The sequence below is a fragment of the Molossus molossus genome, unplaced genomic scaffold, assembly GCF_014108415.1.
Source record: "Molossus molossus isolate mMolMol1 unplaced genomic scaffold, mMolMol1.p scaffold_m16_p_18, whole genome shotgun sequence".
NCBI classification, from domain to species: Eukaryota; Metazoa; Chordata; class Mammalia; order Chiroptera; family Molossidae; genus Molossus; species Molossus molossus.
In genome coordinates, this window is record NW_023425353.1 from 51,342,509 (window position 1) to 51,355,902 (window position 13,394).

Consider the following 13,394-nt stretch of genomic DNA (forward strand, 5'->3'; position numbering starts at 1 on the left):
GTATTCCTTGCAAAACCCGAGAGCAGTGGTATGGCAATGTGACCTGTGGGAGGTGCGGGGCTTCCAACTGGTTGTTTCAGACCTGCGACACGGTAGGGACAGAAACTGAGAGTAGGTGTTTATAACTCTGATCGCAGTTTGGTGTTGTCACGACACCCAAGTGGAATTCATTTTTCTTGTAATTCATCTCTACAGTGTTTCACCAAAGCCTCAATCCCTGGTGAACCGGGGCAAAACATCTGTTTTATTTTTTTAATAAAGAAATGTATTGGTAAGTGCCACAATAAGGGGAAAATTTAAATCACTTTAATTTTTTACTTTTTTTCTTTATTGATTTTAGAGAGAGAGGAAGGGAGAGGGAGAAAAAGATAGAAGCATCGATGAGAGAGAACATCGACTGGCCGCCTCCTGCACGCCCCTCACTGGGGATTTGGCCCACAACCGGGGCATGTGTCCCCACTGGGAATCAAACCGGCGACCTCTTGGTGCATGGCTGACGCTCAACCACTGAGCCACACCAGCCAGGCTTAAATCACTTTTAATTCCACCATTCACCTAAACCACTTTTGTGAAACTAGGGGTTAGGAGTTGAGAGAGGTTTGCTTTTGTCTATATCGATCTATTTAGTGATTTTGCTGCAGCTTTGATTACATGTATTTTTCGGGGGGGAGTGGGGTGGAGGGTATCAATGGGGGGACAAAGGGGAGACGACATCTGTAATACTTTCAACAATAAAGATAAAAGTAAAGAGATGTAACATGACAAATAAATAGGGATACAAGGATGTGTCATCTGGTTCCAGCAATTTTGCCCAAGGGCTTTAAGCGTCTCAGCCTCTGCATGTCTGAAACCCTGGGAGCAGGCTGGAGTTGGAAGCCAACGTTTTGCCCGTCACCAGCTTGGCTCCGTTGCCCAGGACTGTCTGGGTTTCAACGCATGAGGTTCTGTCCTAGAAGGGCCACTGGTGCCCCCCTGGCTGACAGAGGCGTCCTGCCCTCCAAGCTCCCCTGCGAGGGTCCGGGCTTCCCCCAGGCTCTGCAGCCGCCGCCTGCTGAGGAAAGGAAATGTCCGTGGACTCTGCGGGCTCCGAGAGGAGCTGAGGAGCAGTCGGCATGGCCCCCAGTGTGACATCTCGCAGGGGGCAGACCCCACACTCCAGTGCGGGCCCCAGAATGGCCCCAGAAGGAGAAATAAAAAAGGCAATGTTGCCTCTGGGTGCGTTTCATGCCTGCCACCAACAAATGTCGGTGACAGGGCGACACATGACACACACAAGCGTTAGTTCATCTTTATACACCGTATAAGGCAGGATAGGAAAAAAAAATGGCTGGAGCAGGTTGCTCAAAATGAGGGAGAAGAGCGAAGAAAGAGGAATTAACAAAAACTCATAAGGCAAAAAGCAGCCCTAAATGTTTGGGGAAATGCATTTTATGTAAATGTAACATTTCCTTGGAGTTGAAGAAACTTAAAAGCATGCATATACTTTAAATCCCCGTCCCCATTCCTAACCTGAAAGACTACTTTCGTGTCAAGGGATTGAATAAAATTTGTCAGTTTGGTTCAAATGATGATCGCCCCAGACTTGGATATTTTAAACTCAGAAGGAGGCAGGAGATTCGGAGATTCACTCTCTCCCAGTGTGGCCCGGGGAGTCTGTGGGCCAGGCCCTCTCAGGCTGTCCTTGACCTTCCTTCCCTGGACTGTCTCCCACAGTCACAAACGGAGCGGGCTCGGACCCCATGGGAAAACCGGGGACTCTCACAGCTTCCCAGGGTTTGAGGAAAAATGGGAAGCGATGCAGTTACAAGCCCCTTTGCTCTGGGGAAGGATTACTGCCTTTCTCTTCCTTCCCACAGAAGCACGCATGACTCCTTTCTTAAGCAAAGACCATTCCCATACCTGATGCCCAGTGCCGTCTTCTCCCAACCCTCACCCATTCCCGTGGCCCACATAGAGCTTAGCACTGAAGTAGCCGCTGTGGTTTTTGTGACTTTGAAGATTAGGACTTCAAAGGACATAAAGGGTCGCAGGGTTAGAATCTCAACTAGGGAGACTTTTTCTTTGCTCTCAAGGAATCTCAGCGATGAGATCAACACGTAGGATTGATTCTGATCCCAGCATCTTCCTCCTGGTTGTGGTCATCCCCCTCCCCCTTCTGAGCACCGGGCTTTGGGAATGATTGATGGACTAGTACTTTTAGTTTCTCCGGAAGAGGCCACATCAAGGCTTCCTCAGGGTGGCTTTGCAACTGGGTGGATAGGGAGAGACTGGCCCAGGGACAAAGAAGAAAGTGCTTCCTTGACAGTGGTTGTAGGCCTGCTTTGCAGACGTAGAGTCCAACACCACGATGTCTGTGCAGGGACCTGTTGAGAATAAGGTCTCCTGAGCGGGGGTAAGAGAAGCAGGAAGAGGAAGGAGAGGAAGGAGCTCATGCACCTGTACTTTTGGGAGAGGTCCATTCTCAGCCTGGTTGTATGGAGAGCTCTTGGTGTGAATTACACCAGTGTTCCTCCTCAGACACAGCACCTGCAGCTGGAGTCTGCTGCTCTTGGCTGGTAAAGGGATCTGGGCAGGGGGGCAGCCATACCAACCGCAGCAGCCAAAACAGTTGGGATGAAGAATCAGTGAATTGATACATTATCTAAGGAGAAATTTAGATCATATATAGATCTAAATAATTTAGATATATATGGTATGGTATGGTATGGGATGGTATGGGATGGTATGGTATGGGATGGTATGGTATGGTATGGTATGGTATAGTATGGTATACATACTTCAAGGCATGGCACGAGGAGAACATCATATTTGATTAGATTGGATTACAGAATAACTCTGAAGGCGACATGGACATCATTCAGTTCAGCCCCTTCATCTTATAAAAGAGGACAGTCAGGTCAGAATAAACCCTCACTGATTCTCAATCCTTTGCTTTTGCTTGAATTCATCCCAACTCATGTTCATTGAATGCCTACTAAGTAAAAGGCACAATTTTAGGCACTGTTGCGGAATTACAAGACACAAAACAGCCTGTGCCTTGGGACTTTAGAGTTTGATGGAAGGAAGAAATAAGCATAGCATGCAAATCGAAACTCAGATCCCACCCCAAGGCAGCATGGGCCTTGTGCTGTGGACACCCGAAGGCAAAAGTGGACACACACAGGGTGGTCCATGCTGGTCTCCATGTGCTGGGAGGCCTTCACTCCGAATTTCTCCGTATTTCAAAGTTTGGAAAAAGAACATCCTGCTTGCTCTCCTAGTTGGCTGAGGCCGAAGAAGATAAGTATGCAAGTAGGGCTCTGGGAAAAGGGGGAAAAAACAAATAAACAAAGAACAAACCATCCCTTTTCAAAACGCCATCTTGCCTTGAAAGCTTCTTCAACTCTTAGCCTGGGAGAGCAAATGAGTGAAAGTTGTACTCATTAAACAGGCTTATTTTGAAGCTGTAGGCCAAAGGTCCTACTTCCTTGGGAGAAAAAAGTTGAATCCAGCCCCCCTCTCCCCTTTTAGCTCGGACATGTTTTTAGTACTGGGGTGGTTTCTGTCTTTTAAATTGTCCCGTGCCTCGGTGACACGTATATTAGTCCACCCACTTGAATTAGTGTGCTGTTTTAATGTTCCACCAGAATTTATGCATTGCTACTTGGGGTAGGATCTAGAATTCATGAGTTCACTCATCCTTTCGTTCATTCACTCACTCACCAAAGCATTTGTTGAGAGTCTGTTGTATGGGAGGCCCGTTCGTGTGGGTGGAAAATACAAGAATGAGAAGGGAAGTCTGAGTCCGCCCTCAGATGCTCACGGTCTAGTTGGGTGAGAAAAATAAGCAGGTGATTATATTAAAATATAACTCATGCTAACCTGGAGCTCCGCCAGGACATGGGGTCAAGAATGGCTTGGGGATATTCAAGGAAGTTTCTATAAAGAGATTGACCTTGGTTGAAACCTGAAGCCCTCGTGAAGTTTATATCATCTTCTATTATTGTCTTTATAGCATGTCTCATTGAAGGAAAATTACTCGGGAAACATTTTTTTGTTGATGTTATTAATCTCCCTCCTCTGTCATCTTAGTAAACAGTATTTCTCAAACCTTCTTTCCATCCTTGCTATCCTGAGGAGCCTTAGTAGACGTTTTTTTCCTTAATCACTAATTCCCATGAAAGTATACATAATAGAAATTCACCATTTTAACCATTTCTAAGTGTACAGTTCACAAGCATTAAGTACATTCACAGTGTTGTGCAACCATCACCATTATCCATTTCCAGAACTTTTTCTATCTTCCCCCAACTGAAACTCTGTCACCCGCTAAGTAGTAACCCTCTACCTCTTCACCCTCTACCTCTTCACTGTTCTGCGTTCTGTCGCATGAATTAGTCTATTCCAAGGACCTCATATGAGTGGACTCATGCAATATTTCTCTCTCTGTCTGGCTTCTTTCATTTAGCACAGTGTTGTCAAGGTTCACCCGTACTGTAGCATGTGTCGGAATTCCATCCCTTTCTAGGCTGACTAGCGCCATGAACTCGACCCCCACAGGTGAAATCCAGCGCACCTTTGTAGGGCTACAACCCGCTCTGATGTATAGGATGGTTTCCCACTCCCAAGGCCCATCACCCCGTGGAGAAGGCCTTGGGGACCTTGTTGGTCCTGCTGTCCGCTCTGTCCCCGGCTGCGAGCCCGGTCACTCAGCGATCCCTTGCGGAATACTTCGCAAGCCCCTTCCACAGCCTCTCCTTCCTTCTTGCTTCAGTCCATGGTGATTGAAAATTGCACTCGGGCCCTGGCCGGTGTGGCTCAGCAGTTGGAGTGTCGGCCTGCGGACCAGAGAGTCCCAGGTTCGGTTCCCGCTAGGGGCACGTACCAAAAAAAAAAAGGCACTCGGAGTAGTCACAGATGGACTTTGACCCTCAGCGCCTCACGCTGTCCAGCCAGACCTCCCAGCGTGCTCGTGTCCCCAGCTGCAGACACCCCTCTCAGTGTCCCTGTGTCTGTCTGCTTGCTTAACAGAAGTAAAGGATTACGAGCCTCCATTCGGTTCCAAGGTGCGGGAGCATCCCTGTGTCGAAAGCATGAAGGACAATGTGTTGCGAGACCGGGGACGACCCGAAATTCCCAGCTCCTGGCTCAGCCACCAGGTAAGGGGTGACTGTGTTGAGGGGAGAATCTGCGGTGACCCCGTAGGAAGGAGAGAATTCTGGGCTACGGGGTTTCAATCTGAGTGCAGGTTCCATTGTGTTCGCGGATCCAATTAGGTTTTGTTTAGAAAGAAAACTTCGATAAAGTGGGGTGGCCCTGTTCTGTTGAGTCCCGACTGGCAGGTAGATAAACGTTCGGAGAGGGCTCACGAATAATCATTTGAAGGGCAGTGGTCACATTGTCAAGGCCCCCGGGTTCCAGTTAAAATATTTTGTTTCTGGCCTCTCCCACTCACCCCTAGAGCTTTGCATAGGGAGTTTATGTTTTGTTCCCTCCGGGTCCCAAATGTTTTCTGGAAATTTTCAGCTGTAGCGGGAAGTACTTAGCAGAGAGAACTCAGCAGAGTGTGGCAGCCAGCTGGACCAAGAGGTGGCCGCCGTGTGCCCAGGGCCATGTGCCCAGGGCCGTGTGCAGCCGTGGACAGAGCTGAGCACAGGTAGTACAGCTCCTCACTCCGGAACGAAAGACGGCAAAGAAGGGGGGAATGCGAGAGAGCAAACAGAAGATCTGTCTGTTGGGATCGCCCTAATGGCTTGTTTCCTTCTTCCCTGGAAGTGTTCGGTGGGGCCGTCCACAGCGGGCAGTCACTCTGGACTGGCAGGGAGCCCTCTCCGCACTGTGTCGGGGCACTGGGATGAGGCAGTGGTCAGAGGCAGAGAACGGAGTGAGAGGTCGTGAGAACAGGGGGGCGGTCTCACACAGCCAGGATAGCGGGGATGCAGCGGGAGAGGAGCAGTGTGGCCCTGTGGCCCTGACGGCCTCCTTTCTGCTGTGGGAAACCTCTGTGGCCTCCTTCGGACGGATTCCCTCCCCAGTGAGAGCCAGGCTGTCACAGGTTTTCCGAAGGGCAGGGCAGATCAGATAAGAAACAGAAACAAGAAATCCGGCCGACGGGGAAGACAGATGGAGAGGGAGCCGGGCCTGTGCCCGTCCTGGCCTAGAGCCACGTCCAGGACAGAACCTAAGAAAGCAGGGACCTGCGGCCAGGCCCCGTGGCCAGGGCTTCGCGCCCAGGCCTGTGTGAGCAGCGACGCAGGGCTGTTTCACATCAGCTCTGACGTCAGAAGGCACTGGTCTTGTTTCTTTCAGAGACTCAGTTCCTCCTAAACTGTACAGTTCCTGAAATGAAGCCATTATTCATGATGATAAAATTCTGGAAAGAATTTGCATAATACATTTTTTCTCTTAATGAGATTTGTTGCCCTATTGATTTCAAGTTAATGCTTAATATTTCATTTAATTTACTGCCTGTAATTACAGTGTCAGAATAAAATAAATGTTACTTGTGTACCAACAACACTCCACTCTTAACAGGGCCATCCATCAATACCGTCAATTAGGTGAATTATACAATTAATTCAACATCATGAACGTGATCCCTCCCAAGGCGGGGGGGGGGGGGGAGGCTCCAAGGTGTGCCTGGGAGGTTACAGGTGTGGCGAGAGGATTGTCTCCCTGGTAGCCTGGGATGCAGCCACTCCAGAAGGCCCACCTGTGTGAGGTGTCATCACAGATAACAGTGTCAGCCTCTCATTGTCCTGAGCACACTCTGTGTCTGCTACAGGCGATGTCTCTCTAACCCCTGCCTGCTTTATTTCCCAGAAGGGCTTGAGCCCATAGCAGACATATTTGCAATGCAAAATAAAGACAAAGTCCTGGAAGGAGGCCCTTGCCGGGTGCTGGGCAGCATTTCCAGGCTGGGCTTTGAATGGGGCCATGATGGGGTTAGGTCAAACCCTCTGAAAGGGCCTGGAGTCCAGGAGGTCTGACACACAGAGACAGCTGTCCCGAAGGGTCCAGCCTAATGGGGAGCAGGGGAGCAGAACAGAGGGCGGCTGTGGCAGCTGCTCCTGAATCTGCTGCACAAAACCTGTGGACTTTACAGAACAAAACCAGACCAGTGCCTGGCCTCCCCTCTGATGGGGCATTCGGTCCTGTGGAGACACAAAGGTGCCTACGATTCCAAGTCCAAGACATTCTGGAATAGGCAAGAACCGCAGGGACGCGGGGGGAGGGGGAGGGGGAGGGAGGGGGAGCACAGGGGATTTGCAGGGCAGTGAGCTCACTCTGTGGGATGCTGTAGGGGTGGACACATGTCATTGGACATTTGTCAGACCCATGGCATGTGCCCTCCTGTAAACTGTGGGCTTTGGCTGATGTGTCAACGTCGGTTTGTTGGTTTTAACAAATGCACCACACAGATGCAAGACGCTGAGGTTGGGGGGTGGCCAGGGGAATGTGGGAATGCTCTGTACTGTCCACTCAGCTCTGCTGTGAACCTAAAACTGCTCTGAAAAAAGCAGAAAGGTATGAAATGGTATTGGGGTACTTCCTGGGAATTTCAGGTGTGGAGAAGGCTGCTGGACCCCAGAAGCCTACTGGAGGATCCTTGTGCTGTCTCTTCACTTCACGACTTACTGTGATCAAAAGGCACGAACACAGGGGTACAGCAGATTGCAGGGCCGAGCCCAGGCACCTGCACAGCCCCTGGGCCACAGGCCGCCGGTGGCCTCACGCAGCGAGCGCTCGGCCAGACCGGGTTCGATGCACGGGCTCTTTCGCCCCTGGCCTGCTCTGCAGGGACAAGGTCAGCAGACCACCCGGCCCTCCGTGGAGCCCACCGCCGCATGCACTCATGCTGCCTGCGGACTTCTCTTCCTCTGCAGGGCATCCAGATGGTGTGTGAGACTCTGACCGAGTGCTGGGACCACGACCCGGAGGCCCGGCTCACAGCCCAGTGCGTGGCGGAGCGCTTCAGCGAGCTGGAGCACCTGGACCGGCTCTCGGGGAGGAGCTGCTCCGAGGAGAAGATCCCCGAAGACGGCTCGCTGGGCCCTGCCAAGTAGCCCTTCCCGGGCAGGCTGGGCCGAGTCCAAAGAGGTCGCCCCTGTCGCCAAAGAGCAGAGGCAGCAGGAAGCTGCCCCTGAACCGGTGGATGCTTCCTGGACAACCAGGGCCCAGCGGCGGGACCGGCGGGACCACTGCGGGCAGGGAGCGGGTCCCATGAAGCATTCTACGCCTTTGACGTTGTCATAGGATAAGCTGTGTTAGCAGTTCCTCAGGAAATGAGATTGATTTTTACAATAGCTAATAACATTTGCACTTTATTAATGCCTGTATATAAATATGGAATAGCTATGTTTTATATATATATATCTATATATGTCTATATCTATATATACAGCCATACTCTGGAAAGAGACAAAGGAAAGATCAGATGTCCCAGGAAACCGGTTTGATCGGAGCACTCCCGAGCCGAGCGCAGAACAAGGGATCCATGACATTAGCACTTGACAATCACACCTGGGATAAATGGTTCTCTGAGGACACTGGGGGGGGGGGGTGCAGGAGGAGAGGGGCTCGTGTCTCAGAGGCTGCTATGGCCACGTGGCACTCGCTATTGCAAAACCATTCCCTGAATTTGGGTCCTCCTCTGTCCACAGAGCTGCTCTAGCCACACCGCCTGGGGACCAGATCCCGGGATCCTGTGTGTCCCTGCTCCTCCTGGGCCGGTCACGCGAGCTCCAAGCCCCACATCGGGCTTGTGAACCACCGTCCTCAACCAGCTCAGAAACTTCGCCCCACCTCTGAGAGTTAACATTTTGAGCCCTGTTTTGCCTTCACAGGCTGCAGAAAAATCAAGACAGAGTTCCCTGTCCATGAAATGGCCACACCTTCTACTAATAAGATATATAAATATATATATATATTTTTATTTCCCCCTAGACCTATGTTACTCTTGCTCCCTCCCAAGGCCTTCTTCATAAAAAGGATCACGTCTCTTCAGGGTTCTTTGTGTTGTTGTCCACACGCTTGGTGTGGGTCTGCAGCTTTCTGAACAATACCAGCAGGTCCCACCCCCGGGCTCCTGGATGCCCGAGTGTGCGTGGGCCTCATGGACAGGATCTGACGGCGCGATGCTGCCCCAGTCAGGACTGCTTCCCCGGCGCTCTGAACATGTGTTGTGCTTGGCCGGCGCTGCGTTTCACAAAATTGAGCCATTTTTAAAATATTTGGAGATTTGTCACACACACATACCCATCCAGATTCTCAAGTGAGCCGGCTTCCAGTTCTCTCTAACCCACATCATTCCTAAAATGAGAGTGTGGACACACTTACGAAGCCGCTTCACTTCTTGATGTACACGCTGGTGTCTTCTGCCCCCTGCCCGGCGTGAGAATTAAACCTGTCCCGAACCAAGGTCCCCTGTAAGGAAGGTGCATTGCAGCGGTCATTCTTGGCTGTATAATATGTCTGCGATGCCCTCCCTCTCCCCGATCTGGTGTTAAGATTCGAAGCTGGCCATGTTTTAAGTTTTCTGGACTAAAGGGGACCTCCTCTAAGAGGTCCCAGTGAACCCACATCTCTTTGGTCTCTATGCTAAGAGCGCTCCCCTTTGCATTAGGGTGGGGAGCCCTTCCCTGCAAGAAGCTTTCTTCCTGACCACTGGTGTCTCCATCACACCAGCCTTCGGAAGCCTGGCGAAGTTTCCTAGTGAGGACTCCAGTGTGGGACGCAGGAGACTGCCTGCAGCCACGAAATGCGCGTGGACAAGAACGAACATTTACACACCATCGGACCCTTGTTCACCCACAAATGAGGGTTAACGCTGCAAAATCTCTCGCATTGTAAAAAATGATCTTGAAGCTACTTATTTTCAGCCAAATAGGAATCTTAAAGAGGGACAGGCAGGGAGCAAGTCAGCTCTATTTGGATGTTGGGAGGTCTCATCTCATTGGGGTTTTGGCAGACACGCTGAAGTTTGGGATTGGGTGGAACTTCTAGGCACCCTGCCCCGTGGGGTGGGCTGATAGTTGGAGGAGAGGCTGGCTGCCATACTAGGAGTGCCCAGAAATTCCGTGCACTTTAAGGCTTGTTGACACCATCCCAATAGCTGTTGCTCATTGACCTCTAGTGGTGAATTTCTAGAATACTGGTCCATTGATGATTCAAAAGAGCTTTATCCCTTCTGGGTCATTGTCAGCATAAACTGGAATGTAGTAGGAGATGATACTGTGGCTTGTTTTGTTTGTTTGTTTTCTTATTCAAGAAGAAGACCAAGGAATAACCTTCTGTAGTTCCTAAAAATACTGACTTTTTTATTTTTACTACTATACATAAAGGGAAAGTTTTATTCTTTTATGGAACACTTCGGCTCTGCTCATGTATTAAAATAGGAATGTGAAAGCTCAGTACTCTTTTTATATCAAATGTCTCAAGCACTTATTTTCATACTGTGCATCGTTCATCTTTTATATAAATAAAATGTTTATTAGATTGAATAAAGCAGAAATACTCAGGTCAGCTTCTTGTCTCCTGTTCCTATTCATAGCGGGTTAAGCCCCTTAGCCCCACTTGGTTATTTTGCAGTTCATGGAGAAAAATAGCACAAGACATAATCCTTTCCAACTTTTCCATTCTCATTGCCTTCTTCAACTGACAATCTCAGGTCCCCTTTGAAAAAAGAAAAGCATTCATAGACGTTCAATAATAGGAGATGCAGCAGGTGCTCTGGGTGGCCTGCCCCTTACCCCAGAGCCCTGGCAGGGTCCCTCTGCATCTCCTTCCTGTCATCTCAGCCTGTCCCCTTCCCCCCACTGTCCATGGAGCTGCCTCCATCCCAGGACCACAGGATCACTTCTCCCAGGGCTTGGCACAGCCAGGGTTGATGCCAAGAGCACGCCTTGCTTCTATTCCCCTGTCCTTACACTGCCAGCCGGCCGTTGACTCTCTTTGTGACTTCTGCCTGGTGTCATGCTTTGTTCCTCTTCCTTCCTACCCAGCCCCGGCATCCCACAGGGAGAGGCTTGCAATCAGCTTATCCGCACCACCAGGCAAACCTGCCTTGGGCAGTTGGCTTCAGGTCATCGCTTACAGGCTTTCTGGTGACAAAGCATCTGTGGTTTCTCTGCCTCAACTTGAAGCTCCCTGTTTTGGAATCAGATACTGTGGCTTCCTCTGAGTTTATCAGCTGTGCTCTAACCAGTGAAGGTTCTGAATAGTGAAGACAGTGGTGCCTAGTCAGGGTTTCTGAACCTCGGCACTACTGACGATTTGCGTTAGATAATGGTTTGGGGAAGGGTCTGTCCCCTGCACTGTGGGTTGTATAAGAGTATCCCTGACCTCTGCCCACTAGAGACCAGTAGCACCCACCCCACAGCTGTGACAACCAAACTGTCACTATTACTGCCAAATGTCTTCTGGAGGGACAGAAATTGCTCTCTGTTGACAATCACTGAGCTAGGTGATGTGGTCCATAATGCTCTGGGCATTAATTACAGATCATCTTTTTTTTTCTTATTGACTTTAGAGAGAGAGGAAGGGAGAGGGAGAGAGAGAGAAACACTGATGAGAGAGAGCATTGATTGGCCACCTCCTGCATGCCCCCTACTGGGGATCGGGCCCACAACCTGGGCATGTGCCCTGACCGGGAATCGAACCGGCGACCTCTCGGTGCATGGGTCGACGCTCAACCACTGAGCACACCGGCTGGGCTATAGACACAATTTTAACTAATCGCTTGGCAGTCTTAGTGGTGACTTATTTTAGCAGTTACCTGCTCCTCCATTTGCCATGTGACCTGGGCAAATTACAAACCCTCTCCAGGTCCCATCCCAGCTTCAGATGGGATTTTATGGGCCTCCACCTATACAAGATACTGTGGCGGCCAGAAATGCACGCCAGGCCCCCGGAGTGGGTCTTGACCGTGGAAAGCCTTCATTTGGCAAATATGAAGTTAGTTTAGTACGCCAGGGCTGCTTTCTCAAAGAGGCGGATTTCGAGGTGGATCCTGGAAAACATGAAAAACCAGAGGAGAAGGAGGCATGTGCCGCAGGCCTGCAGAACAGGCAGGTTCCTGTCCGGAGGGAGGCTCGACCCTCTGAGGCGAACCCGACTGCGCCGTGTGTCTGCTGCGGCAGCAGGTTCTACCCTCACCGGCTCTGTGAGCTGGACAGGATGCCCATTTCACAGATGAGAAATCGTGCCCGGAGGACTCCGGTAAGAAGTCTCAGAGAGATAGAATCTTTGTGCAAAGCCAAGTTGCCTTGAAAGGAGAACTTGGAAAAACTTGTAATAATAATATGGAATACTGCTTGGTTCTCTGTTACGCTGTCTCCTAGGGAACTGGTCTGCCCAGCGGGATGAGAACCCCCGTCTCTAGGGTGACATGCCGGACCCCTCCTCCCCAGAGGACCTTCTCTCTCCTTTGCATGCCTGTCTGCTCAGCAAGGGCGGGCAGGTGCGTGGCGTTTCCATTGCCCAGCGTGCCCTCCACCGGCCTGAGAAGCGTCGTCTGACTTCTCGCTGAGAACCATCGTCTGACTTCTCGCTGAGAACCACTGAGCAATGAATGACCGTGTGGACAGGATCCCCAAACGTGTGCAACGTGCGCTGGTATCTCAGATGATTTCAGGTTGTGCCAACCTCCAAAAACACTATGTCAGGGGGGCTGTCGCTTTTTTAATGTGTATTAGATAAAAAATAAACACATTAAACCCGGGCCTTCCCAAATATTATCAACCTGAAATATAGCCCAGTTTAAAAACTCGCATTGATTTTGTTAAATGCATGAAGTACACAACGGTACTTATTCTCGGCAACTGCAGGGGACGTGGGCGTGAGTGATGGAAGTTAGGTCACACGAGGAAGCAACCCCGGGGTAATTGCTAGCATGGACTGAACACTCTGTAAGAGTCGAACATTCTTCTCTGTTTTCTGCATCTGCTTTCCTCTCTACCCCATGCTCAGGGGGTAGTCTTGCCTCCGCATCAGAGATGAGGGAACTGAGGCAGAGAGAGAGGGCTTGCTCCCAGTCCCACCCACAGCAATCTTCGGGCCAGGATTTGAGGTGAAGCCGGCAGACGCCGAGCCCACGCTCCTGATTGGACGACGATGACGCTATAGTTAGAGGACAAGGAGGAGGGTCTGAGGGTCTGATTCCTTCGCCTACAGCCCAGAGGAGGAAGATGCCATTTGCCCTGCAGGGGAGGGGTTGACCATCAGAGAGCCCAGGGCAAGTCATTCCTCCAAGGCACATGGACTCTGGGCTCCAGCCCAAGAACTTCAGGCAGAACAGGAGCCAAGGTCCTCTGACCCCCTGCGGGCTCCATTTTGCCAGGGTTATTTCAGTTCTAGCTACCGCAAGGTCCGGGGTATTCCCAGTTGGCAATGAGTCTCCATGTGCCCTCTGCAAG

The 13,394-nt window shown here is 50.7% G+C and overlaps 1 protein-coding gene across 1 annotated transcript in view; it reads left to right on the forward strand.

The window, feature by feature from the left end:
* The window catches only part of TGFBR2 (transforming growth factor beta receptor 2), an 87,859-nt gene extending 76,769 nt beyond the window's left edge, over positions 1 to 11,090 (forward strand). The window contains exons 6-7 of the mRNA XM_036267110.1: positions 5,011 to 5,138; positions 7,866 to 11,090. Coding sequence (XP_036123003.1) covers positions 5,011 to 5,138; positions 7,866 to 8,045 — 308 coding nt within the window. The 3' untranslated portion in view covers positions 8,046 to 11,090. The remainder of the gene's footprint in view (positions 1 to 5,010; positions 5,139 to 7,865) is intronic.
* Positions 11,091 to 13,394: the final 2,304 nt, after the last annotated feature.